This window comes from Petromyzon marinus, unplaced genomic scaffold (genome assembly GCF_048934315.1).
Source record: "Petromyzon marinus isolate PM22_M1 ecotype Great Lakes invasive population unplaced genomic scaffold, UKy_Petmar_22M1.pri1.0 PM_G_Scaffold_9, whole genome shotgun sequence".
Lineage (NCBI taxonomy): Eukaryota > Metazoa > Chordata > Hyperoartia > Petromyzontiformes > Petromyzontidae > Petromyzon > Petromyzon marinus.
The window spans coordinates 5,843,204-5,871,066 of record NW_027423046.1 but is presented as its reverse complement, the minus strand read 5'-3'; the positions used below and the strand labels follow the sequence as shown (position 1 = coordinate 5,871,066).

The 27,863-nt window shown below is 49.7% G+C and overlaps 2 protein-coding genes across 2 annotated transcripts; one reads left to right on the top strand and one right to left on the bottom strand.

The window, feature by feature from the left end:
• The first annotated feature begins 4,356 nt into the window (after nucleotides 1-4,356).
• On the top strand, nucleotides 4,357-7,533 carry LOC142921765 (uncharacterized). The gene is made up of 2 exons (XM_076063080.1): nucleotides 4,357-4,415; nucleotides 5,555-7,533. Exon 2 carries the CDS (start codon nucleotides 5,565-5,567, stop codon nucleotides 6,381-6,383), a length of 819 nt encoding a protein of 272 aa, XP_075919195.1. The 5' UTR covers nucleotides 4,357-4,415; nucleotides 5,555-5,564; the 3' UTR covers nucleotides 6,384-7,533.
• Nucleotides 7,534-11,877: 4,344 nt separating this feature from the next.
• Nucleotides 11,878-26,814, bottom strand: LOC142921861 (gap junction gamma-1 protein-like). The gene is made up of 4 exons (XM_076063196.1): nucleotides 26,732-26,814; nucleotides 17,281-17,612; nucleotides 15,410-15,874; nucleotides 11,878-12,058 (listed from the first exon to the last, which is right to left on the bottom strand). The coding sequence occupies exons 2-4, from the start codon at nucleotides 17,580-17,582 to the stop codon at nucleotides 11,878-11,880; spliced, it is 948 nt and encodes a 315-aa protein (XP_075919311.1). The 5' UTR covers nucleotides 17,583-17,612; nucleotides 26,732-26,814.
• Nucleotides 26,815-27,863: the final 1,049 nt, after the last annotated feature.

The following is a 27,863-nucleotide window of genomic DNA, read 5'->3' as shown; positions in this document are numbered from 1 at the left end:
CATCCCTGCCCTGCTTCAGGACAAGCTCTTCCAGCTGAACGTGCCATACACCACCTGTAAATGGATCACAGACTTCCTGTCTGACAGGAAGCAGTGCGTTAAGCTGGGAACACAAGTTTCTGGCTCCAGGTCCATCAGCACCGGAACTCCTCAGGGCTGCGTCCTTTCCCCTCTGCTCTTCTCCCTGTATACCAACAGCTGCACCTCCAATCATCTGTCCGTCAAACTATTGAAGTTTGCGGATGACACCACCCTCATTGGGCTGATCTCTGGTGGGGATGAGTCTGACTATAGGTGGGAAGCTGACAATCTGGTGACCTGGTGTAGCCAGAACAACTTAGAGCTAAATGCTCTAAAGACAGTTGAGATGGTTGTGGACTTCAGGAAGAATACAGCACCACTCACCCCCATCACCCTGTTAGACTCCCCAGTAAAAATTGTAGAGTCCTTCCGCTTCCTGGGCACTATTCTCTCCCGGGACCTCAAGTGGGAATTGAACATCAGCTCCCTCACCAAGAAAGCTCAACAGAGGATGTACTTTCTACGGCAGCTGAAGAAATTCAACCTGCCAAAGACAATGATGGTGCAATTCTATACAGCGATCATTGAATCCATCCTCACCTCCTCCATAACCGTCTGGTACGCTGCTGCCACTGCCAAGGACAAGAGCAGACTGCAGCGTATCATCCACACTGCTGAGAAGGTAATTGCCTGCAATCTACCGACCCTCGAGGACCTGCACACGACAAGGTCTATGAGGCGAGCGAGGAAGATTATGGCCGATTTCTCCCACCCTGGACACTCTCTGTTTCAGCTACTCCCCTCCGGCAGAAGGCTTCGGTCCATCAGGACCAAAACCTCACGCCATAAAAACAGTTTCTTCCCATCTGCTGCTGGCCTGTTAAACAAGGCCAAGGGCTAACACTGTTTTTAACATTTGATCTACATAACGACACGTTGCTGATATTAACTATGTTTCCCTATTTGTATTTTTAAATTATATCTTAAAGCTATTTAATATTCGATATTTATTTAATTTTATATACTTCAGCCCCTTAGTGTTAGACTTTTAACCCTTATTATAGTAAGACTTGTTTAAAACTTATTTAAGATTTTAGATTCCTATATGTTGAATGTATGCACCATCCTGCCAAAGTAAATTCCGTGTCGGTGTGAACTTACATGGCGAATAAAACCCTTTCTGATTCTGATTCTGATAAAAGCTACCATACTGCCTCTACTTGACTACTGTGACATCGTGTATAAATCAGCCCCAAGTACTGTACTGAAGAAGCTTGATTCCATTTATCACTCGGCCTTAAGATTTACATTGAACTGCACATATAGGACTCACCACTGTGATCTCTACATTGGGTCAAACTTAATGTCTCTTAATGTTCGACGGCTTGTGCACCAGATCTTATTTATTCACGATGTACTTACAAAAAAATCCGCAGACTACCTGCTGGATCTCCACTCTGTTTCAAATAACAAATTTGACCTCAGGTCTTCGCTCATTTACCAGCTTCACATTCCCTATTGCCGTAGGAAGGGCCTTTGCTATTGATGCCCCCAGAGTCTGGAATGCTATTGCCAATAAACTGCAACTTGAATCGCTACCAATGAGATCTTCTCTCAAAACTGCTCTAGAGTAGTTGTACACCCCTAGCTGCCACTGCTATTCATTGGCGTAACATAAAATAAAATGTTTCGCTCCGGATGACGCTGCAAAGTATTATCTGTATTTTGATTTAGCGTGCTGATCTTAAAGGTACATTGAATAATTTGATACTCAGAAGGATGCTTCTGTTGTTGTGGAGTAACTCATGCAGCCAACTATGGCTCTAGGATTTGGTGTTACATGTTATTTATGTAGTTTATTGTAAAAATTCGGTCACAGTCCCTGTGATCGCTGTTACGTTGCAATTATGGCTTTATTTATGGGTGATTTGGAAAACGTTTTTAGGTTTGGACATGTTTGTTTTGTTGTAGTACGGAGTTAGACTGATGGCCTTAATCTAAGTTATTGTGGTTGTTGTTGTTGTTTGACTTGCATCCCACTGGGATTTTTTGCACACAGCGTTGATGTACGGCTTCTTTTTTCAGGAATATTTTGCTGGTTTTTTTCATGGATTTTCTGTTTGCACAGTCACACATAGTCACTTTAAGATGTTTTTCTTGTTCGTGTTTTTGTTTTTTTGTGTTTGTTGTGGTTGCACTCCGATTCAAGAGCCGAATGGCTCACAGGGCTATAACCAAAATAAACTGAACTGGGCCTTCAAACCTTCACGGAGAGACGCGGGTGGAGGAGGGGCGGGGTTTGAAGGGGGCGTGGTGGAAGGAGGCGGGGCGGGGTGGAAGAGGGCGGGGCGGTGCAAGGGGGCGGGGTGTAAGGGGGCGGGGTGGACGGGGGGCAGGGTGGGCGGGGTGGGGAAACGCCCCTCGGTTTAAAAAAACGCCGCGTATTTCGATTGGTCGAGAGGCGTGCACGTGACCCGCTTTATATTTCATGCAGTTCACATTCCTGGTTCTTTCGGTAAAGTCACGTAGATAGAAAATAAAAATTAAATAAAAAATGACTAAAATGTCTATCGTGCGTGTGTCTGTGCGTGCCGTGTGTGTGTACTGTGTGTGTACCGTGTGTGTGTACTGTGCGTGTGTGTGTGTACCGTGCGTGTGTGTGTCGTGCGTGTGTGTGTGTACTGTGCGTGTGTGTGTACTGTGTGTGTGTGTGCGTGCCGTGTGTGTGTACTGTGCGTGTGTGTGTACTGTGCGTGTGTGTCGTGCGTGTGTGTGCACCGTGTGTGTGTACTGTGTGTGTGTACTGTGTGTGTGCTGTGTGTGTGTACTGTGTGTGTGTACTGTGCGTGTGTGTACTGTGTGTGTGTACTGTGTGTGTGTGTACTGTGTGTGTGTGTACTGTGTGTGTGTGTACTGTGTGTGTGTACACTGTGTGTGTGTACTGTGTGTGTGTACACTGTGTGTGTGTATACTGTGTGTGTGTAAAGTGTGTGGCGGTAGTCTAGCGGTTAGTACGCTGCTCTACGAACATAACGACCCGAGTTTGATTCCCGCTCACAGCCAACACCCAGTGACGATTATTTAAACCGGTTCAGGGCCTCCCCTAGGTCGACTCAGCCTCAAGTGAGTACCTGGTGTGGTGTGCAAACATCATTACTGGGGAGACAAAGGCGGTCGGGCACGGTGCTGGCCACCCACTCCCTTCGCGTGCCGCGCCGGCCTTCATACGTGGTGCTGCTACTTGCTAACCGCACTTGCCCCAACAGTCTGTTAAGGCTACACGGGGGATCTTTGTCTTTGTATCACCACCCAGGAGTTACGGAGCTTTTGAGGCTCCGAGCCACGTGGGGATCCACGACAGCGTGAGGCGGTGCCACTCACAGGTGAGACTCGGGGATATGTGATTTATAATCGATAGCCATCCATCAGTTAACCCATCGCAACTGCTGAGTCTGTCACGCGACTTCCTCCTTCCAGCGAGCCTTTGACGCTTCACGTGGCCTCAAAGTGTACATAGTGTGTACGTATACACAATAATGTCCACGTTGTTGCTGAGTTCACGCACTCAAGGGAGGGGGCAATGGAAAATGAATCTAAATCAACTTAAACTCCATCCCCATGACCTCATCGGCATGAAGTGGCAGCTAGTGACGTCATGTCACCAAGGTATTCAGCCCTCCCCCGTCCACAGCGCTCTTGAGCGTGACGTCACCTCCGCTTGGGTCACTGCCGATATCAATCCAGTGCCAATCCTTATTTGGGCAAAGCTACGCCCAGTGACTGGCGGTTCATTAACATAATGTATTCGTTGGAGCCGTTGAGAGTTCATTGCGACGAGTTCAGCAGCCACGCCCCATCCCTCGACATATGGGCCGGGCTCATTAACATAATTTATTCAGTTACAGAGCCGCTTATTATGGGAGGGGCGCATCTCTTACCCCGGAAGTTACGTCATGTTACCTGCTTACACGCGTGAGGTCGCGAGGTAACAAGAAGCTGCCGATCCGCGCTTGCACTGAAATCCGAGGTGAGAAATTCTCATGGTGGTGGTGGTGGTTGTTGTGGTGGTGGTTGTTGTTGTTTACCAAGGTAGAGCCTCGCTCTCTCTCTCAGGGATGTCAATTGAGTAGCAGCGAGCATGGGAATCGATGTCCAGGTTGGAACTTTACAACGCGGGGCCTAGCCACGCGGGGCCTTGCCTCCTGCCCTCGCCTGATTGCATTCACTTTAATTATCACGCTTAAGTTTAATTTGTCTTCACCCGGCTCGCCACTTTGTAACTTTGTTTTATTGTAAATATTCACGCAGTTTTTATTTTCTTTTGTTAGCAGGCCAAGCCCGCTTGAGCTGCTATACCGCTCTTGTTATCAGAAGCGACCTGCACACAACACAAGGTGGGGCTTTGTCAACGTGTGTGAATGTTTTGACTTAAAACTTTGGTGACTGCAGGAATTAATATTCTTGGTTCTTTCGGTAAAGTCACGTAGATAGAAAATTAAATGAAAATAACAAAAAAAATGTAAATAAAGCAAAAAAACTCACGTCGTTTTGATCGCAACACAAGTGGTCTTTATTTAATGTAATTGTATTATCTGTTATTGTTATTTTCTGTCTACGTAACTTTACCGAAAGAAACAAGAATACGTGTGTCAATGTCTATCGGTCAAAGATGCTAAACGGAGTGACACACAAACTCCAAATATACAGCAGGCGTCAGGGTCGGGATCGAACCCACGACCTCCTGTATACCAGGTGAGGTAGTTAACATCTCACCACGGAGAGAGACACGCAAACTCCAGTTAGCCTCGGATATGTTCGTTGATCCTCAATTAATTACTTGGTGGAGTGAGGAAGCATTAATGCTGAGCAGATGAAGGTGGCCAGGCATGATTCTAGACACGCCACCGCCTGTTTGCCCAGTGACAGTGTACAGTTTGTGTTTGCAGTAAAGTCTATTAACTCTGTTGAACACGGAGGTTATATCATAACAGTAGTTTACTTTTCTTTTCCTCTGGAACTCTTTATAAGAATGGAAACAGGAAGTTAACACAGCACACACATTCAGCTGAAGTCGGAACTGTTCATCCCAGCATTTAAGGACATCTGAGCCTGGATTCACACCTCTAAGTTGCGATTGAACATTAATTTATGAATTTCTGCCTAACACAAATAGTATTGTTTTCAACACCCTTTGCTACGTCAGCTGAATTTAGCTCTCATAAATATTCCTTTTGTAGCCAGACAGCTGAAATTGTGTACTCAGAGTTTTGGGTGAACATTCATTTTGAAGATACGAGGGCTTCCAGGCATGTTCATGACCATTTGCCCTCTCATTGTGTGCCATAACAGCCCGTGTGATGAATTTGGGACATTTTTCCACTATATCATGAATATGTGAATAAGTATAGACGTGTAAGTCACGTGTTACTGTGTATATATGCTTTCCTCTGTGCATCGATACTGACGTGTAGATAGTGTGGATATTATTTTTTTCTGTCAGCAGCTGACGCTTCCTCTGATGCTTCCTCTGCAGAATTGGTCTCATGGAGCAAATGCACTCAGCGCAGCTCGGTATGACAAGGCTCCAATGCGACCGGTGTGCATACAGCATGGATCGGACTGGAGATTTCACACGGCACGAGAGAACTCACACAGGAGAGAAACCCTTCAAGTGCAGTGTGTGTGACAAGGCGTTTGCACGTTCATCTGCTCTTGTAGAACACCAGAGAACACACACGGGAGAGAAACCCTTCAAGTGCAGTGTGTGTGGGAAGGCGTTTGCACATTCATCTACTCTTGTAATACACCAGAGAACACACACGGGAGATAAACCCTTCAAGTGCAGTGTGTGTGGGAAGGCATTTGCACATTCATCTGCTCTTGTAATACACCAGAGAACACACACGGGAGAGAAACCCTTCAAGTGCAGTGTGTGTGGGAAGGCGTTTGTACAGTCATCAAATCTTAAAGTACACCAGAGAACACAAAAGCATCAGAAGATCCACAAGGAGTCGAGTCTGAATTCAGCTTGTGAAAGTCAAAGTGACGCAATGAGCCCATCCCTCATGAAACAACCGGAAGAAAATCCCAGCTTGGACACTTTTAAAGGTATCGAGGTGAAATCTGAAGAGGTCAAGGTGAAATGTGAAGAAGTGAAGAGCGAAGAAGTGAGGGTAAAATGTGAAGATGAAGATTCAACTCCAAAATGGGACCTTCACATCGATGGAGGCAACGTGAAGCAGGAGGTGAATTTTGACTGTGAGGCAGAGCGAGGCAACTCCCAGCAGTTTGTGGAAGTGGAGGTGTGGGTGGACTTCCTCCGAGACAATACAAACTCAAATGGAGACCCGGTAGATATGTAAGCTTGAAACGATGTCGCTCCAATAGATGCACCTTTATCACAGGCCTTTAATGACAAGAATGAAGTTGAACACTCAATTCCTAGGTTCAACCTGCAGGGTAAGAGCGGCCAGTCTTTGTGGACCTGTGGGTTGGGTAGATCTCTAACCAGGAGCGAGAGTCGAATAAGCTCCCAAGCATTCACTAGGTTCTAATAATTCCATTTATATGGTGCTTGCTTAATCGCCTCGGCAATTCGGAGTTTTGTGTCGTATCTCGTCTCAAACACTCGAAGAGCATCCCCAAGTAGCAGCTGCCCCTGTGTGGCACAAGGTGGTGGCCCTGCTCCGGCCTGCATGTGCACAAGAGCCTGTCAGTAGGAGGCGATGGTTGATGTGGCATATTAGTTGTGGAGTTTGTAAGTAATGTTTAGAATTTGATCAATTTTGACCCAGACGCCAGTATGCAATGGCCTACTCGTTTTGAATGGCGCAATAGTATGTTGTACATACTAAAATAGCTTCTTGTTAATGCGATGTAACCTGATGCAGTATATTTCAGTGCAGTAATTGAATTTTGTTAATATGCCTGTCAATAATACTTGTCTGATTGTGTGCATACATGTACCATTTTGTCTATAAGGGTTAAACATTGAATAAGTGATGTTAGGACAAAGTGTGTGTTTTGGAAGTAACCTGTACAGATAACTCAGGTGAGACTCATTGTTCTTGTCATACAGGTCAAAGGGTATTTTGTGTTTTCAGGAAGCTTCTCCCTCTGGAGCAACTCATTGTCTTTGAAATCGGGAGCACACTCGGATCATTAATCAGTTACATGGCATACCTCTCAAAGGTTACACGTAGAGGAGATTCATTCTCTACAACACAAATTGTAGTTTTGTATTACGTGTTGACGTAGATTTTGTCGAACTAGGACTAGAAATGCTCCTTGCTGATTAACGTCTGGATGTTCACAACCAAGGGTTGAAGCAAGGCTGACCGCCTGCGGCGCCCCTCACAACCATTTGCGGCCTTGGGCCAGGAAAGTCACGAAAAAAAATGCACAAGAACGACGCATCCACGCAAGCTCCCAATGCTCCGTTTTGAAGTTTGAAAATGAAACAACTTTGAATTGTATTATGTTTTGAATTATATAATTGTATTTCTTCATTGACAGCTTATTCATTGAAAACGATATTTCGTGTGAATTTTCTCTCGTCGTTAAGTAGATGGCTTTGCCAGGGGTTCCGTTCGATGCGGACTTTCACCTGGTTGGGATCGCCGGATCGAGATGAGGCGACACAAAGCTTGCCGTGCGAGAAGACCGTCGTCTGCAGATCGATTTCAACACGATCGAACGTCTGTCCCTGCGCCTCTGTCGTTCATGCAGGGGGCGCGTAGGTTTGCAGCACCCCATGCATGAAAATGACGGAACGTGCAGTGTTCGTCACGAAGTTGTGCGTAAGCGCCATAACAAGGCACTGTAAGCTGACCTGCTACCACATTCACAGGTCAACGGGGCAGCCGAGAGAGAGCGCGGTGCGTAGGGGTCGACCAAAGGTTAAACCCCCGCCCCACCCCCCCGTGATCGGAGACTGACACCCGTGACCCCCCACCCGTCCCTAAGGCCCCTTAAAACCTTTCAGAAGGTTCTGGGAGGTGGGGGGGGGTCAGGAGGGGAGGGGTGACCCCGACCTGAGGATAAAAGGCCGGCCCTCTGGACGGGACGAGGCAGTGTTCACTAACTCAAGCCTGAAGACATCCGAAGACCTGAAGACTAGACCGGCACCCGGGGACCCTCAACCGAGGCTCTTGTTAGAGCCGGGTTGTAGCGGACCAGAGGTGGCTCGGACACCCTGGGACCCTCCCCAGGCTCTAGCCAGAGCCGGGTTGTAGCAGACCAGAGGTGAGCTCCCGTACCCTGGCTAGGACGGGTCGTCCAGTCTTCCCTTAACGCCGGGCTAAGGGACCCGTGGGTAGCAGAGCCCGGATTGTGCAGGCTGCGATAGAAGGGAGGCTGTCACTCCCGTAGGCGATCGGGTGGAAGGGGACGTACCCCTTCGTGTTTCAGTAGTGTGTAGAGCCGAGTTCGAAAGAGTTATAATAATTGCGTTGCCTCAACCAGATGTCTCCGTGTGGTTAGTTAAGGACACAACACTTATATACAGTGAGGGAAAAAAGAATTTGATCCCCTGCTGATTTTGTACGTTTGCCCACTGACAAAGAAATGATCAGTCTATCATTTTAATGGTAGGTTTATTTGAACAGTGAGAGACAATAACAACAACAAAATTCAGAAAAACGCATGTCAAAAATGTTATAAATTGATTTGCATTTTAATGAGGGAAATAAGTATTTGACCCCCTCTCAATCAGAAAGATTTCTGGCTCCCAGGTGTCTTTTATACAGGTAACAAGCTGAGATTAGGAGCACACTCTTAAAGGGGGTGCTCCTAATCTCAGCTTGTTACCTGTAGACATAAAAGACATCTGTCCACAGAAGTAATCAATCAATCAGATTCCAAACTCTCCACCATAGCCAAGACCAAAGAGCTCTCCAAGGATGTCAGGGACAAGATTGTAGACCTACACAAGGCTGGAATGGGCTACAAGACCATTGCCAAGCAGCTTGGTGAGAAGGTGACAACAGTTGGTGCGATTATTCGCAAATGGAAGAAACACAAAAGAACTGTCAATCTCCCTCGGCCTGGGGCTCCATGCAAGATCTCACCTCGTGGAGTTGCAATGATCATTAGAACGGTGAGGAATCAGCCCAGAACTACACGGGAGGATCTTGTCAATGATCTCAAAGCAGCTGGGACCATATTCACCAAAAAAACAATTGGTAACACACTATGCCGTGAAGGACTGAAATCCTGCAGCGCCCGCAAGGTCCCCCTGCTCAAGAAAGCACATATACATGCCCGTCTGAAGTTTGCCAATGAACATCTCAATGATTCAGAGGACAACTGGGTGAAAGTGTTGTGGTCAGATGAGACCAAAATGGAGCTCTTTGGCATCAACTCAACTCGCCGTGTTTGGAGGAGGAGGAATGCTATGACCCCAAGAAGAACACCATCCCCACCGTCAAACCTGGAGGTGGAAACATTATGCTTTGGGGGTGTTTTTCTGCTAAGGGGACAGGACAACTTCACCACATCAAAGGGACGATGGACGGGGCCATGTACCGTCAAATCTTGGGTGAGAGCCTCCTTCCCTCAGCCAGGGCATTTAAAATGGGTCGTGGATGGGTATTCCAGCATGACAATGACCCAAAACACACGGCCAAGGCAACAAAGGAGTGGCTCAAGAAGAAGCACATTAAGGTTCTGGAGTGGCCTAGCCAGTCTCCAGACCTTCATCCCATAGAAAATCTGTGGAGGGAGCTGAAGATTGAGTTGCCAAACGTCAGCCTCGAAACCTTAAGGACTTGGAGATCTGCAAAGAGGAGTGGGACAAAATCCCTCCTGAGATGTGTGCAAACCTGGTGGCCAACTACAATAAACGTCTGACCTCTGTAATTGCCAACAACGGTTTTGCCACCAAGTACTAAGTCATGTTTTGCAGAGGGGTCAAATACTTATTTCCCTCATTAAAATGCAAATCAAATTATAACATTTTTGACATGCCTTTTTCCAGATTTTGTTGTTGTTATTCTGTCTCTCACTGTTCAAATAAACCTACCATTAAAATTATATACTGATCATTTCTTTGTCAGTGGGCAAACGTACAAAATGAGCAGGGGATGAAATACTTTTTTCCCTCACTGTAAAAGAGTAAAGCCAGTGGGTTTTCAAAGTACCTTCCTTTTACAGAATACATTTCACGTGACCCCACCGCATTAAAACAATGCTCAGCTGAGCGGGGCGAGCCACGGGGGGGGGGGGGGGAGCACCTTTGTCACGTTCTGTAACTCACGTGACTTCTGCCGCGACAATGTCTGGATGTTTCGCCTGAGGATGACTGCTCGTGTTGTGATCGAAACATCGTGATTTCTTTTTTTATTATTTTATTTTTTCTACCTACGTGACTTTACTGAAAGAACCAAAGAGTATGAAAGACGTTTTGTCTGCTGATCTTGTTCATATCCGTGTACATCGATATCCCACATTGCTTACATGTACACAAGAAACTATAACGACTTTCGGGGATGGGCAAAGATCGAGGAATCTCTTTCAATGGAGCGAGTTAAGTGTGTTCGATTCAACATCTCTCTGTACGTCTGTATCTCTGTTTGCCTCTGTGTCTCTCTCTGCCTGTGTCTCTCTGTCTTTCTTTCTCTGTCTCGGTGTTCCTCTTGTCTGTGTCTGTCCGCCTGTCCTGTCTGTCTGTGTGTCTGTCTAAAGCACAGCAAGTTGGCACAGTAGGGGGCACAGGTGGTGCATCAGCCAGTCATCTCAGTCAGTCGACCAGTGGCACCTGGGTCTGCCCCGTGACATGCCAGCGGGCGTTCGACACTTCACTTGGCCTCAAGGTGCACATAGCCTGGCACAAGCGTCGTGGTGACGTCACCACCACTTAGTGACCAATGGCGGTTGTTGTCTATCATAAAATAAAATAATAAACCACTAATGTAGACTGTAGCCTGCTATCAAAGCAATATTGCTGACGGTTTCCATCTGAAGACGGAAGCTTGTGTTGCCTCCAAAACGTCGTGATTTAATTTAGTTTTCATTTATTTTATTTTACCTACGTGTCTGTGTTTAGTGGGGGTGTGCGTGTGTTTAGTGGGTGTGTGCGATTGATCACATTAAACTTACTCAATTAGCATCAATTAACATGAAATACACAATAATAATTTAAATTTCCCAATTTTATTGAATATTTTTCAGAAAAACAATACATACAACACTGTCACCTGCCGTTCAGATTTGGCCACAGCTGTTCACAAACCGCATAGCCAGCATCTTAAACGCCTTTTGGTTTGACAAAATATAAATCGGAGCAGGCTGTTACGGTATAATAACGACGTGCCCGCTAAACTCAGGCCCTCTTATCCACCGATGAACGAGGAAGTTTAACAAAACAACGAAAACAGAAACTCACGCAAATTAAGAAGTAAGCTAAAGTAACAAAAATATTTGGGTTGCTTTAATCAAAACACACCTCCATATTGATTAAACACTCACGCAAACATTCCCCCCCCCCGACTCGTGCATTTATACGTTGGCCGAATGCGAAAGCCACAATGCCACACAAAACGCGTTCTAAGGAGATTTGAACTCTCAACGCTCTGGGTTACAAACCCAGCGCCGAATCCCCCGAGCCACGAGGCTGGGTGCCGGCGTGCCCCCCGTGCCGTCGCGAGCGGGTTAGCGGGGTGCCCGCGCTCTGCCGCTCGAATCTTAAAAGCGCAGACGGTCGCCTCCGATTGAATCTCGACGGAAGAATGTCACGAAGACCTTCAAAGTCGAGACGATCCAAACGGCAGCGGCGCATTGGGGGGGGCCGAGTAAATGGAACGTGGGATGGCGAAAAGCGATTGAGCGATAACGACGCCCGAGAGTAATACTAGCACGCTAAACCCAAGACTTGTGGGAGGCGTCGCCAGCGTCCTGCTCGGGGGGCTCCTGGTGGGGCCTCGACGTCACCCCCAGCTCGGTCTGAAGTTTCTGCACCTCGTCACGGAGCTGCCACAATTCCGACGGTGACATCGCTCTGGGACCCGCCGTCGATTCCGGCTCGACAGCATCTGCCACCCTAGAAACGAGTCAAATTTCAAGAAGAGTATTTTCATTAACAAATATAGAGACGCACTCTCCATCATAGAGGGGTTTTTTGGGTTATATTGCATGTATAGTGCAGTGTATAGTGTAGTGTATAGTGCAGTGTATAGTGTAGTGTATAGTAGTGTAGTGTATAGTATAGTGTAGTGTATAGTAGTGTAGTGTATAGTAGTGTAGTGTATAGTGTATAGTAGTGTATAGTGTAGTGTATAGCAGTGTATAGTGTATAGTAGTGTAGTGTATAGTGTAGTGTATAGTGCAGTGGATAGTGTAGTGTATAGTTTAGTGTATATAGTGTATAGTGCAGTGTATAGTGTAGTGTATAGTGCAGTGTATAGTGTAGTGTATAGTCTAGTGTATAGTAGTGTATAGTGCAGTGTATAGTGTAGTGTATAGTGCAGTGTATAGTGCAGTAGATAGTGCAGCAGATAGTGCAATCTAAACCCAAAAACCTTGATTATGAATAATAGTTAACGCCGTATTGTATGAACGTTGCGAGCGCTCGCGAAAGTCACCCAGTGCGGTTCCCATCAGAGGAGGCCCCCACAACCGAATGGTAGCCCGGGGGAGCTAGCAGCGCTCCGTGACCATCGTGGCGACTGGCGTGGGCCACTGCCTTCATCCTGGATGCCTCCACCGTCGTGTCGGCCGCGTGTTTGCCCACCGCTGACCTACTTCACACACACACACAACATCTATATACATAGCTATCAACACATACACTATACTATACACTACACTATAAACTACACACAAAACATCTATATACATAGCTATCAACACATACACTACACTATACACTACACTATACACTACACACAACATCTATATATATAGCTATCAACACATACACTACACTATACACTACACTATAAACTACACACAAAACATCTATATACATAGCTATCAACACATACACTACACTATACACTACACTATACACTACACACAACATCTATATATATAGCTATCAACACATACACTACACTATACACTACACTATAAACTACACACAAAACATCTATATACATAGCTATCAACACATACACTACACTATACACTACACTATAAACTACATACATCTATATACATAGCTATCAACACATACACTACACTATACACTACACTATACACTACACACACAACATCTATATACATAGCTATCAACACATATGTAGAGGTGTTAACTACACGCAGGGCAGTGCAGCATTACCCCTGGGTACAACGGTTGGGGTCAGTCGAGGTGAAACGGATCGTGGCCAGGGTTTGGTGCGAACCAATCAGACGGTTCCACGTGGGAATGTATGATTGGTTCTACCTGGCCACGAAGGGGTATAAGACGGGTGACCCAACGGACCTCGGGGAGTTCTCTCCCTGCACGAAGATAGAAGACTGGGCTGAAGCCTAGCTAGGACCCTGGACCAGCCTTTCAGCCCTTCTAAGGGCTAAGGCTCGGCATACCCAGTGGTCAGGACCCACCGGGCCAGCGGTGGGTCAGATAGCCTCCCCTAGGTCCTAGCCGGAGGACTAGGATAGCGGTAGACGTGTGAGTCCCGCCAAGTCCGGAGGTTGTACCTCCTTAGGTATTAAGGAGGTTAGCGGTAGACGTGTGAGTCCCGCCAAGTCCGGAGGTTGTACCTCCTTAGGTATTAAGGAGGTTAGCGGTAGGCGTGTGAGTCCTGCCAGGTCCGGAGGCTGTACCTCCCTAGGGTATCGGGTGAGGGGACCGAATATCCCTCTGTGTGTGTTAAGCGTTGTATAAGGAAATAATACAATAAACAAAGTGTGCCTCCTAAAGAAGTCTGCTCGTCCTTAAAACACTACACATACACTACACTATACACTACACTATACACTACACACACAACATCTATATACATAGCTATCAACACATACACTACACTATACACTACACACACAACATCTATATACATAGCTATCAACACATACACTGCACTATACACTACACTATAAACTACACACAACATATATATACATAGCTATCAACACATACACTACATTATACACTACACTATACACTACACACAACATCTATATACGTAGCTATCAACACATACACTACACTATACACTACACTATAAACAGTACACATCTATATACATAGCTATCAACACATACACTACACTATACACTACACTATAAACTACACACAACATATATATACATAGCTATCAACACATACACTACATTATACACTACACTATACACTACACACATCTATATACATAGCTATCAACACATACACTACACTATACACTACACTATAAACTATACACATCTATATACATAGCTATAAACACATACACTACATTATACACTACACTATAAACTACACACATCTATATACATAGCTATCAACACATACACTATACACTACACTATAAACTATACACAACATCTATATACATAGCTATCAACACATACACTACACTATAAACTATACACAACATCTATATATATAGCTATCAACACATACACTACACTATACACTACACTATAAACTACACACAACATCTATATACATAGCTATCAACACATACACTACACTATACACTACACCATAAACTACACACATCATCTATATATATAGCGGTTGGGAAGCTGACGGAACCGATATTATTTCCCTTCCACGTGACTTTACCGAAAGAACCAAAAATATGAGAAAGTTTTGTTTAGAGCCTAGTCTCAAACAGTGTTAGATGAGAGGACAATGCCACTATGAAGACATTGACAGCTCGGGGTGAGACACACGAGGCTCTAAAGAAAGCTGTCTCTGGTGTGGAACAATCAGTTTCAAAGACAATGCATCATCATCATAGACTACCAGAGCGTGTTTCTGTTTGCATGTTCATTACAAGTACCGTGTGTGTGGCCAATGCAGTGAGATGATTCCTTGCAAGAGGTTTACGTTTGGTGTTATCACGTTCACACAGCTGTTTTACTGCTAGAAAAGGGTAAAACAAATTCTTATATTTTGTTATTGGCAAGGGAGGTCCCATGATGCTTTTGCTGTTGTCATCATCGGCGAAACATCACGGAAACTCGAATTGTCGGCGTAGTTGGGGGTCACTCTCTGACACGCAGCCGGCGAGTGTCGAGCCGGTAGCGACCCGGCACGTTTCGTTTACGTGACGCAACGCCGCTACTACAAGTTGACGGCTTTGACGAGACGACGCTTTAGTTTCTCGCGATCCAACACCGAAGCCGACAACCTCCGACACAGTCGGTCGCACGCGCGCCGAACTTCTTCCGCACCTCCCCCCCCCCCCCGACCGTGGCCAACCGCGCCAGCGAGGCCCCCCACCTGCTCCGTAGCCGGTGCCTCCCGCTCAGTGAGTCGTGGATGGTGCCCAGCCCTAGGTAGGCAATCTCGGACAGTTCGAGCAGGAGGCTGAGACCGGCGACTGCGTACATGACCAGAAGGAAGACGGTCTTCTCTGTGGGGCGCGACACAAAGCAGTCGACGCTATTCGGGCAGGGGTCACGGACGCACTTGAAGCGCGGGGCCACCTCCGAGCCATACATCAGGTACTGCCCCACCAGGAAGCCAACCTCGGCCAGCGTGCGGGCCAGCAGCTGGAGGGTGTAGGCCACCATCAGGCCGTCCGTCTTGATCCTCCACCGCTCGTTGTGCTGCTTCCCCTTGCCATCTTCTTCACCCTCCACCTCCTCCACCTTCTCCTCCTCTTTCTCCGTGCATTCAACCACGCGGTCGGGGCCGCCGGCTCGCTTGGCTCGCTTGGTTTGTTCGTCTCGCTTGTACTCGATCCTACCACGACAGAGAGCGGCGGCGTTTAAGTTTCACCCCTCGGTGTGAAACGTCGCGAGCAAATGGAAATATGCGCTCGCTATGAAACGCAACATTACGACGAACAGCGACAGCTACGAGGCTGTCCGGGATTCCACTTTCACTTCTGATCGTCGCCTCTGAGAGACCACTTAAAGTGTCCGTGCCGGTGGCAATGATCTGAATCGGTCCTGGGCCTACCCTAGGTCGACTCAGCCTCGAATGAGTAGCTGATGCGATTTGTAAAAACTTTGCCAACTGGGGAGAAAAATGCAGCCCGGCGTGGCTTTGGCCATAGACCCCCCTCGTGTGCTTTGAGGCGCCGCTCACGAGCAGCGCTTATCCCGACAGCCTGTGAAGGCTACATGGGGGATTTTTGTCTTTGTGCGTGTGTGGCCCCGTGCGCGTCCGCGTGTGTCTGTGTGTGCGTGGCCTTACCGTGCACGTAGCCTGGCACAAGCACCGTGGTGACGTCACCACCGCTTAGTGGCAAACGGCGGTTGTTGGTGTAGATGTCTGTGCGCTACAAGCAAGCCAGCATCGGGACTCGAGGTAAGTGAAAATATTTACCTTCCTTTATTTTACGCTTTATTTGCTACTAGCGGGAAGCACCCGGCGTTGCCCGGGGGAAAATATATTGAAAAACTTCTCAAAACTTAAAAACATAACATATACAAATGAAAAAAAAACGATGATCATTACCTCATTCATAAAAATTAGCGCAGCGGAAAAAAAACGTACGCTCGTGCACCAAGATTCGATTCTTTAGATCGCGCAAAGGAATTGAAGTTTGTAGATTTCTTTAGAATCGGCCTATTCCCGTTTAATTGATACCACAAAAGCTCACCAGATATCGATTCTCGCCACACTTCATCATCATTCCCCCCCCACCCCCCCCCCCAAAAAAAAAAGTCTATTTTTATAATGTTTGCATGGTGCACAGTATGGAAAGTACCCACATGGCAAATCTCAAGTTTGTTAAATGTCAGGAAGTACGCTAAACATTTTGAACACATTCACAAATTTCCCTTTTATACATATAGATACACTATGCAATTATAATATCGCATGCAAATGTATTATATTTCTTATTGTTGAAGAGTTTAACAATGCTTCCCTTTTTGCTGTTGAACCGCAGAATATATTTTACGACGCTGACCATATGCGTGTTTAAACACAGCGCACATTCGCCCTCCTGAACTGAACTAGCCGTTCGGACGTACTGACAGGGGGCTCGGGAACGGAACTCCGTTCCTAAGTCAAGGGGAAACCTTGCCGGCCCTTTCACCGTTCAAACTCGTGACCAAATCGACGGCGCAGCCTAATTAAAAAACAAATTAAAACATTTCCAACTGCGCTGTGAAAACTCCCTCCGGGGACCTCCGTACCTGGTGATGCGATGCACGGCGAAGCCGAGGTACAGGATGGTGGGCGTGGCGACCGCGATGATCTGGAACACCCAGAAGCGGACTTGGGAGAGCGGGGCGAAGCTGTCGTAGCAGACGTTCTCGCAGCCGGGCTGCTCCGTGTTGCACGAGAAGCTGCCCTGCTCGTCGTAGTAGATGGACTCGCCGGCGACCGTCGTGAGAACGATGCGAAAGATGAGGAAGGTGGTGATCCACAGCTTGCTCAGGAAGGTGGAGTGCCGATGAACCTCCTCCAGCAGCTGCGTGAGGTAGCCCCAGCTCATCGTGGCCGCCAGTCAGATGCAGCGATGCCGCTGCGGGGAAACGTTCACCCGAGTTTGTACAGGCACTACTCTACTTACAAACCTTCAACTTAAAGACTTTTAGAGATAATAAAAAAAACCTATCCCGTTTGTCCAGTTGCCCGTTTGGAATGAGAGTCATAAGTTCAACCTCAATGCACAATAAATGGCAGTGGTGGCATCTACATCGACAGAACGTGAAGAACCAGTGGCAACTACATCTGTAGAACGTGAAGAACCAGCAGCATCTACATCTGCAGAACGTGAAGAACCAGCGGTATCTACGTTTACATAACGTGAAGAACCAGTGGCATCTACATCTGCAGAACGTGGAGAACCAGTGGCATCTCCATCTGCAGAACGTGAAGAACCAGTGGCATCTACACCTACTGAACGTGAAGAACCAATGGCATCTACATCTGCAGAACGTGAAGAACCAGTGGCATCTACATCTGCAGAACGTGAAGAACCAGTAGCATCTACATCTGCAGAACGTGAAGAATCAGTGGCATTTACATCTACAGAACGTGAATAACCAGTGGCATCTACATCTACAGCGCTGGTAGCGGCCATCGGCAAGTCCACTCAGCTCCACATTACTCCATCTCTTCTCGAGCTGTTTAGGCGCCCGCTCGCACATACAACAACAACCGCCATTCGCCACTAAGTGGCGGTGACGTCAGCACGACGCTTGTGCCAGGCTATGTGCACCCTGAGGCCACGTGAAGTGTCGAACGCCCGCTGGCAGGAGGTCATGGGGCAGACCCAGGTGCCACGGGTCGACTGATGACTGAGATGACTGGCTGATGCACCACCTGTGCCCCCTACTGTGCCAACCTGCTGTGCTTTAGCCACCCGGCGCTCCGCTCGTTGTTCTGAGCGTTGCTCCTCCGCCCTCTGTTGTTGTTGGAGGGCGACTACCTCCAGCTGCCCAGTAGCATCCTTCACGAGCCTCCTCCACAAAGGCCAATCTTGACACCGCTGGTACCAGTCATCGACAAGTTCACTCAGCTCCACATCCTCCTGTACCACATCACTCCATCTCTTCTCTAGCCCATGCCGCGCCCGCTTAGCCCCCTCAATCCGGCCGAACAAAAGCTGTTTTGGCATGCGGTGGCTGGGCATGCGGGCTACATGACCCAGCCATCGCAGCCTTGCCCGCCGGAGGAGCTCACCGATGGGACCTTGCCCAGATCTTTCAAGGATTTGTGAGCTCCTCACACAATCCAGTCTGGTTAAACCCAGGATGGATCGTAGGCAGGCCAGCCTAAATGTTTCTAACCGGCGAAGATGTTCCATTAGAGGGGTCCACGTTTCGCAAGCGTAGAGAAGGGAGGGAATGACCGTGGCCGAGAAGACCTAAAGCTTAGTGCGGAGCGACAGACCAGGTAGCTTCCACACAGCGTTACGCAACCGATGAAAAGAAATTGCTGCTCGACTGATTCGGAGTGAGACCTCTGCTGTTAAACTGGAGCCAGTCATAAGCACACTGCCCAGGTATGGGAAACTCTCCACTCTCTCCACAACTGCTCCATCACCAATTGGGAGTTGTGGGGGTGGAGTGTCCGATGGTACAAAATACCCAGGCAGGTGCTTAGTTTTGGTGGGGCTGATGGTAAGGCCCCACCTCTTAGTGGCACGCTCCAGTCTCAGCAGCAGCGTCTCCAACTCCTCCTCTGACTGAGCAGCTATTACCAAATCATCAGCGTACATAACGTGGTTGAGCAATAGGGAGCCATCCCTTGACCGCACCCGGGCATCGATGAGCCTCCCATTATATCTGTACCATATGGAGATTCCCCCGGTACAGCTATTGAAGGCTTCACGAACTACGTGGTCAAAATAGATGTTAAATAATGTGGGAGCCAGAGGACATCCCTGTCGCACCCCAAGGTGTACAGGGAATGGCTCTGGCTCCCGGCCACGTAGTTTTACCCGGGCCCGCTCACCATCATGAAGGTCCTTAATGATCGTGAGCAGATGGTCAGGTACTCCAAAAGCACGAAGAACGACCCAGAGCCCAGGCCTACTGATGGTATCATAGGCCTTGACCAGGTCAATAAAGCAGAGATGTAGGTCTTGTTGGAATTCCCTACACCTCTGCTGTAGCAGACGGACAGAAAATATGGCATCTGTGCAGGACCGCCCTTTCCTAAAACCGCATTGGGGCTCCGCAAGCCTCTCCTCAGCGTGCCTGGCAAGGCGATGCTGAATAATCCTTGCCAGGACCTTTCCCGGCACACTGAGGAGTGAGATGCCCCTGTAGTTGTTAGAGTCTGTGCGGTCCCCCTTCTTAAAAAGGGGGACCACCAGGGCATCCTTCCAATCCTGCGGAACCCGTCCAGTGGTCCAGACTGTTGTTATGATGTCATATAGGGCAGTCTGTGCACAAACGCCACCCTCCCTCAGCATTTCTCTTGGGAGATCATCTCTGCCCACTGCCTTTCCTGGTCTCAGACTCCGGATCGCCTTCAGTACTTCCTCAGCAGATGGCACCTCAGCCAGCCACTCACAGGGGGTGACTTCTTCCAATATTTGAGGCACCGCAGCCTCAGCAGGGTCATCCTCACTTTGTGCCACTATGTTTTCCTGGCTGAGGGATTTTCCCTCCCCCAGGACCTCACAGAAATGCTCAGCAAATCTGCAAACCTGTTCCTGGGGGTCGGAGATTGGATCACCGTTTTTTCCCCTAATGATGGTAATAGGTGTGGCGCTGCAGGTTACTTTTTTGATGGAGTTAAATAGAGATTTGTGATCACGGGCCACTGAGGCAGACTCCATCTCCTCAGCAACCCGCGACCACCACCCATCCTTGCAGCGCCTCACGGCTCTCCGAACCTCCGAGCGAAGGCTGCGGTAAGCGTCCTCATTCTCTGATGTGGGATTCTGTAGCCGATGACAGTGGACCTGTCGCTTTTTCTCAACCATCCTGAACACCTCTTCTGTCAGCCAGGGTCTCTGGGGAGGTCTGGACCGCGTACCCAAAGCAGCCATTGCAGCTGCATGAGTCACAGTCCTAAACCTCGCCCATTTACCCTCGACATCAGGAGGAGTCGGGGACGATGCCAATCCCAGCCGCAAGCGATGATGAAATTCTCGCTTGCAACTTTCATCAGATAACTGAGACCAGAAAACTTTAGGTTGGAATGGGGTCCTGGGTGTACACCCACCACCGGAGTGGAAGAATGGCAGGCGCATCTTACAGATGACAAGTCGATGGTCAGAGGGCAGATCAGCTCCACGGTAGGTCCTGGTGTCAAGGACATGGGCTCGCATCCGCTGGTCCGTCACTATGTAGTCCAGCAGATGTTCTTGCTTGGACTCGGCATGCATCCATGATGTTGTGTGGATGCGCCGATGCCGGAACAACATGTTGGTAAATACAAGCCCATGGGCTGCACAAAAATCTAGCAGCCTCCTACCGTTGTTATTGAGCTGATCTGGCCCATCCCCTCCAATCACTCCAGACCAGGTGCCAGCATCATGACCAACTCGGGCATTGAAGTCACCCAACATGATGACTCTATCCCGAGGGGCCAATTTAGCCAGCACCTGTGACAGGAGGTCATAGAAGGCATCTGACTCATCGGCTTTGCCTGCATCCCTCCACGGATGTTCATCTTCGGTGGGGGCATAAGTAACCACGACCACCATTCCTCGCCTCCGGTTGATGGGAAGGCGAGCCCAAAGTAGCCTGGGGCTTACAGCTTCCCACACCTCACCGCCACGCTCCAACGCCCCCTTCATTCTTTTGTTCAAAAGAAGAGCCACACCCTGTTGTTTGGCAGTCTGCTGCCCCGAGTAGAGGACTGTCCACCCCTCATGGTGGCAGGAGCCAGAACCGGTCCACCGGACACACACACAGACACACACAGACACACACACAGACACACACACAGACACACATACACAGACACACACACACACACACACAGACACACAGACACACACACAGACACACACACTGACAAACACAGACACACACACAGACACACACACACAGACACACACAAAGACACACACACACACAGACAACAACAACAACAACAACCGCCATTCGCCACTAAGTGGCGGTGACGTCACCACGACGCTTGTGCCAGGCTATGTGCACCCTGAGGCCACGTGAAGTGTCGAACGCCCGCTGGCAGGAGGTCACGGGGCAGACCCAGGTGCCACGGGTCGACTGACTGAGATGACTGGCTGATGCACCACCTGTGCCCCCTACTGTGCCAACCTGCTGTGCTTTAGCCACCCGGCGCTCCGCTCGTTGTTGTGAGCGTCGCTCCTCCGCCCTCCGTTGTTGTTGGAGGGCGACTGCCTCCAACTGCCCAGTAGCATCCTTCACGAGCCTCCTCCACAGAGGCCGATCTTGACACCGCTGGTACCAGTCATCGGCAAGTCCACTCAGCTCCACGTCCTCCTGTACCACATCACTCCATCTCTTCTCTAGCCCGTGCCGCGCCCGCTTAGCCCCCTCAATCCGGCCAAACAAAAGCTGTTTCGGCATGCGGTGGCTGGGCATGCGGGCTACATGACCCAGCCATCGCAGCCTTGCCTGCCGGAGGAGCTCACCGATGGGACCCTGCCCAGATCTTTCAAGGATTTGTGAGCTCCTCACACAATCCAGTCTGGTTAAACCCAGGATGGATCGTAGGCAGGTCAGCCTAAATGTTTCTAACCGGCGAAGATGTTCCATTAGGGGGGTCCACGTTTCGCAAGCGTAGAGAAGGGAGGGAATGACCGTGGCCGAGAAGACCTGAAGCTTAGTGCGGAGCGACAGACCAGGTAGCTTCCACACAGCGTTACGCAACCGATGAAAAGATATTGCCGCTCGACTGATTCGGAGTGAGACCTCTGCTGTTAAACTGGAGCCAGTCATAAGCACACTGCCCAGGTATGGGAAACTCTCCACTCTCTCCACAACTGCCCCATCACCGATTGGGAGTTGTGGGGGTGGAGTGTCCGATGGTACAAAATACCCAGGCAGGTGCTTAGTTTTGGTGGGGCTGATGGTAAGGCCCCACCTCTTAGTGGCACGCTCCAGTCTCAGCAGCAGCGTCTCCAACTCCTCCTCTGACTGAGCAGCTATTACCAAGTCATCAGCATACATAACGTGGTTGAGCAATAGGGAGCCATCCCTTGACCGCACCCGGGCATCGATTAGCCTCCCATTATATCTGTACCATATGGAGATTCCCCCGGTACAGCGATTGAAGGCTTCACGAACTACGTGGTCAAAATAGATGTTAAATAATGTGGGAGCCAGAGGACATCCCTGTCGCACCCCAAGGTGTACAGGGAATGGCTCTGACTCCCGGCCACGTAGTTTTACCCGGGCCCGCTCACCATCATGAAGGTCCTTAATGATCGTGAGCAGAGGGTCAGGTACTCCAAAAGCACGAAGAACGACCCAGAGCCCAGGCCTACTGATGGTATCATAGGCCTTGACCAGGTCAATAAAGCAGAGATGTAGGTCTTGTTGGAATTCCCTACACCTCTGCTGTAGCAGACGGACAGAAAATATGGCATCTGTGCAGGACCGCCCTTTCCTGAAACCGCATTGGGGCTCCGCAAGCCTCTCCTCAGCGTGCCTGGCAAGGCGATGCTGAATAATCCTTGCCAGAACCTTTCCCGGCACACTGAGGAGTGAGATGCCCCTGTAGTTGTTACAGTCTGTGCGGTCCCCCTTCTTAAAAAGGGGGACCACCAGGGCATCCTTCCAATCCTGCGGAACCCGTCCAGTGGTCCAGACTGTTGTTATGATGTCATATAGGGCAGTCTGTGCACAAACGCCACCCTCCCTCAGCATTTCGCTTGGGAGATCATCTCTGCCCGCTGCCTTTCCTGGTCTCAGACTCCGGATCGCCTTCAATACTTCCTCAGCAGATGGCACCTCAGCCAGCCACTCACAGCGGGTGACTTCATCCAATATCTGAGGCACCGCAGCCTCAGCAGGGTCATCCTCACTTTGTGCCACGATGTTTTCCTGGCTGTGGGATTTTCCCTCCCCCAGGACCTCACAGAAATGCTCAGCAAATCTGCGAACCTGTTCCTGGGGGTCGGAAATTGGATCACCGTTTTTTCCCCTAATGATGGTAATAGGTGTGGCGCTGCAGGTTACTTTTTTGATGGAGTTAAATAGCGATTTGTGATCACGGGCCACTGAGGCAGACTCCATCTCCTCAGCTACCCGCGACCACCACCCATCCTTGCAGCGCCTCACGGCTCTCCGAACCTCCGAGCGAAGGCTGCGGTAAGCCTCCTCATTCTCTGACGTGGGATTCTGTAGCCGATGACAGTGGGCCTGTCGCTTTTTCTCAACCATCCTGAACAACTCCTCTGTCATCCAGGGTGTCTGGGGAGGTCTGGACCGCGTACCCAAAGCAGCCATTGCAGCTGCATGAGTCACAGTCCTAAACCTCGCCCATTTACCCTCGACATCAGGAGGAGTCGGGGACGATGCCAATCCCAGCCGCAAGCGATGATGAAATTCTCGCTTGCAACTTTCATCAGATAACTGAGACCAGGCCACTTTAGGTTGGAATGGGGTCCTGGGTGTACACCCACCACCGGAGTGGAAGAATGGCAGGCGCATCTTACAGATGACTAGTCGATGGTCAGAGGGCAGATCAGCTCCACGGTAGGTCCTGGTGTCAAGGACATGGGCTCGCATTCGCTGGTCCGTCACTATGTAGTCCAGCAGATGTTCTTGCTTGGACCCGGCATGCATCCATGATGTTGTGTGGATGCGCCGATGCCGGAACAGCGTGTTGGTAATTACAAGCCCATGGGCTGCACAAAAATCTAGCAGCCTCCTACCGTTGTTATTGAGCTGATCTGGCCCATGCCCTCCAATCACTCCAGACCAGGTGCGAGTATCATGACCAACTCGGGCATTGAAGTCACCCAACATGATGACTCTATCCCGAGGGGCCACTTTAGCCAGCACCTGTGACAGGAGGTCATAGAAGGCATCTGACTCATCGGCTTTGCCTGCATCCCTCCACGGATGTTCATCTTCGGTGGGGGCATAAGTAACCACGACCACCATTCCTCGCCTCCGGTTGATGGGAAGGCGAGCCCAAAGTAGCCTGGGGCTTACAGCTTCCCACACCTCACCGCCACGCTCCCACGCCCCCTTCATTCTTTTGTTCAAAAGAAGACCCACACCCTGTTGTTTGGCAGTCTGCTGCCCCGAGTAGAGGACTGTCCACCCCTCATGGTGGCAGGAGCCAGAGCCGGTCCACCGGACCTCCTGAATGCCGCATAGATCCAGGCGGTACCGGTCCAGCTCCCGACAGAGGAGTGGCAGCCTCTCCTCTGCAGTGAGCGTTCGAACATTCCACGTGGCCACCCGTAGTGGCTTTTCGTTGTTTCTGGAGTAGCCCCGAGGGTAGGTATTCAATCTCCTGGCTCCGCCAATTGGGGTTTGGCCAGGAGACGTCATAGACGCCTGGCCCCCCGGGGCCTCCGGCACAAGCTTAGTTGTTACATATTTCACTTTAATTCGTGGTTTTGTGGTAATTAATTGAAGGTGGAGCGGTTACCAGCCCCTCGCACCCGTCCAGAGCCCCCGTTTAGCCCCTGTGGTGGACACATATGCCATGAGGGGAGGAGCCAATCAAAATTGGAACTCCCCCCACAGCACTGTCCACGACAGAGTTGCCCGTCCGGCACCGCGAGGAGGTAGGGGGTTGTTTTGCCGGACACACACAGACACACACACAGACACACACACAGACACACAGACACATATACACACACAGACACACACACACACAGACACACACACAGACACACACACTGACACAAACATACACTCACAGACACACACACACATACACACACACAGACACACACACACAGACACACACACAGACACACACAGACACACACACAGACACAACAACAACAACCGCCATTCGCCACTAAGTGGCGGTGACGTCACCACGACGCTTGTGCCAGGCTATGTGCACCCTGAGGCCACGTGAAGTGTCAAACGCCCGCTGGCAGGAGGTCACGGGGCAGACCCAGGTGCCACGGGTCGACTGACTGAGATGACTGGCTGATGCACCACCTGTGCCCCCTACTGTGACAACCTGCTGTGCTTTAGCCACCCGGCGCTCCGCTCATTGTTCTGAGCGTCGCTCCTCCGCCCTCCGTTGTTGTTGGAGGGCGACTGCCTCCAACTGCCCAGTAGCATCCTTCACGAGCCTCCTCCACAGAGGCCGATCTTGACACCGCTGGTACCAGTCATCGGCAAGTCCACTCAGCTCCACGTCCTCCTGTACCACATCACTCCATCTCTTCTCTAGCCCGTGCCGCGCCCGCTTAGCCCCCTCAATCCGGCCAAACAAAAGCTGTTTCGGCATGCGGTGGCTGGGCATGTGGGCTACATGACCCAGCCATCGCAGCCTTGCCTGCCGGAGGAGCTCACCGATGGAACCCTGCCCAGATCTTTCAAGGATTTGTGAGCTCCTCACACAATCCAGTCTGGTTAAACCCAGGATGGATCGTAGGCAGGTCAGCCTAAATGTTTCTAACCGGCGAAGATGTTCCATTAGGGGGGTCCACGTTTCGCAAGCGTAGAGAAGGGAAGGAATGACCGTGGCCGAGAAGACCTGAAGCTTAGTGTGGAGCGACAGACCAGGTAGCTTCCACACAGCGTTACGCAACCGATGAAAAGATATTGCCGCTCGACTGATTCGGAGTGAGACCTCTGCTGTTAAACTGGAGCCAGTCATAAGCACACTGCCCAGGTATGGGAAACTCTCCACTCTCTCCACAACTGCCCCATCACCGATTGGGAGTTGTGGGGGTGGAGTGTCCGATGGTACAAAATACCCAGGCAGGTGCTTAGTTTTGGTGGGGCTGATGGTAAGGCCCCACCTCTTAGTGGCACGCTCCAGTCTCAGCAGCAGCGTCTCCAACTCCACACAGACACACACACACAGACACACACACAGACACACACAGACACACACACAGACACACACACACACAGACACACACACAGATCTCGGGGCCGTGGCCACAGTAGCAAGGGGAGACAAAGACGGCAGCGGTTGCGTGGGAGACAGCGCAGAGAGAGAGGGAAGGAGGAGGAGGGTGGTGGAGTGGTGGAGTCAGACCTCTGTTGGAGCGCAGGAGACGTCACGAGCAGCTGGGAGATGACGCAGAGAGATGAGAGACAGGGGCAGCACCTGGCTAGGACGTCACCTTCCAGCCCCTCCCCCTCACTTCCAGCCCCTCCCCCTCACTTCGCCCCCTCCACATCCACCCATCCCCAACATCCGGCCCCCCTCCACATCCGGCCCCTCCTTCGTCCTCACTTTTGACCCTCCCCCCGGCCCCTCCCCTCACTTATGCCCCTCCCCCCTCGCTTCCGCCCTTCCAACCCTCCCCCTCGCTTCCGGCCCTCCTCTTCCCCTGTCACCTCCCTGACCTCCACCCCCCCCTCGCCCCTCACTTCAGACCCCGCCCCCCCTCACTTCCGGCTCCTCCCTTCTCATTCCCCTCCCTTCCCCCCCTGTTGTGGGCGAGGGGTTCGCACCATGAGCTGGAGAACCAAACAACCCGCAGACTACCTGCTGCTGGATCTCCTCTCTGTTTCAAAGAACACATTTGAACAAATTTTGATCTCGGGTCTTTGCTCATCTACCGGCTTCACATTCCCCTATTGCCCGTACACAAACCCGGAGGAAGGGCCTTTGCTATTGATGCCCCCAGGGTCTGGAATGCTATTGCCAATAAACTGCAACTTGAATCGCTACCTATGAGATCTTCACTCAAAACTGCTCTAGAGGAGTTGTACACCCCTAGCTTGTCACCGCTATTCAGTGGCCTAAAATAAAATAAAATGTTTCGCTCCGGATGACCGCTGCAAAGTATTATCTGTTTTGTGATTTAGTGTGCTGATCTTAAAGGTGCATTGAAAAATGTTATACTCCGACTGATGCTCCTGTTGTTTGTGGAGTGACTCATGCAGCCAGCTGTCGCTCTAGGGTTTGGTGTTACATGTTATTTATGTAGTTTATTGTTAAAAATTCAGTCACAGTTCCTATGATCACTGTTACATTGCATTTATGGCTTTATTTTGGTGATTTCTAAAAGTTTTTTGGTTTGGCCATGTTTTTGTTTATTGTAGTACGGAGTTAGACTGATGGCCTTAATCTTAGTTTTCTTGTTGTTGTTTGACTTGCATCCCAATGGGATTTTTGCACACAGCGTTGGTGTACGGTGCTATTTCAGAAATATTTTGAT

What these genes read in the sequence shown, in the direction of transcription:
- LOC142921861 (XM_076063196.1), bottom strand. Translation starts at nt 17,582, where the DNA reads ATGAGCTGGGGCTACCTCACGCAGCTGCTGGAGGAGGTTCATCGGCAC. An exon ending in GCCGTGCATCGCATCACCAG is followed by an intron (nt 15,875 to 17,280) that starts GTACGGAGGTCC and finishes CTGTCGTGGTAG; the next exon opens with GATCGAGTACAAGCGAGACG. An exon ending in AGGCACCGGCTACGGAGCAG is followed by an intron (nt 12,059 to 15,409) that starts GTGGGGGGCCTC and finishes ACTCGTTTCTAG; the next exon opens with GGTGGCAGATGCTGTCGAGC.
- LOC142921765 (XM_076063080.1), top strand. Translation starts at nt 5,565, where the DNA reads ATGGAGCAAATGCACTCAGCGCAGCTCGGTATGACAAGGCTCCAATGC.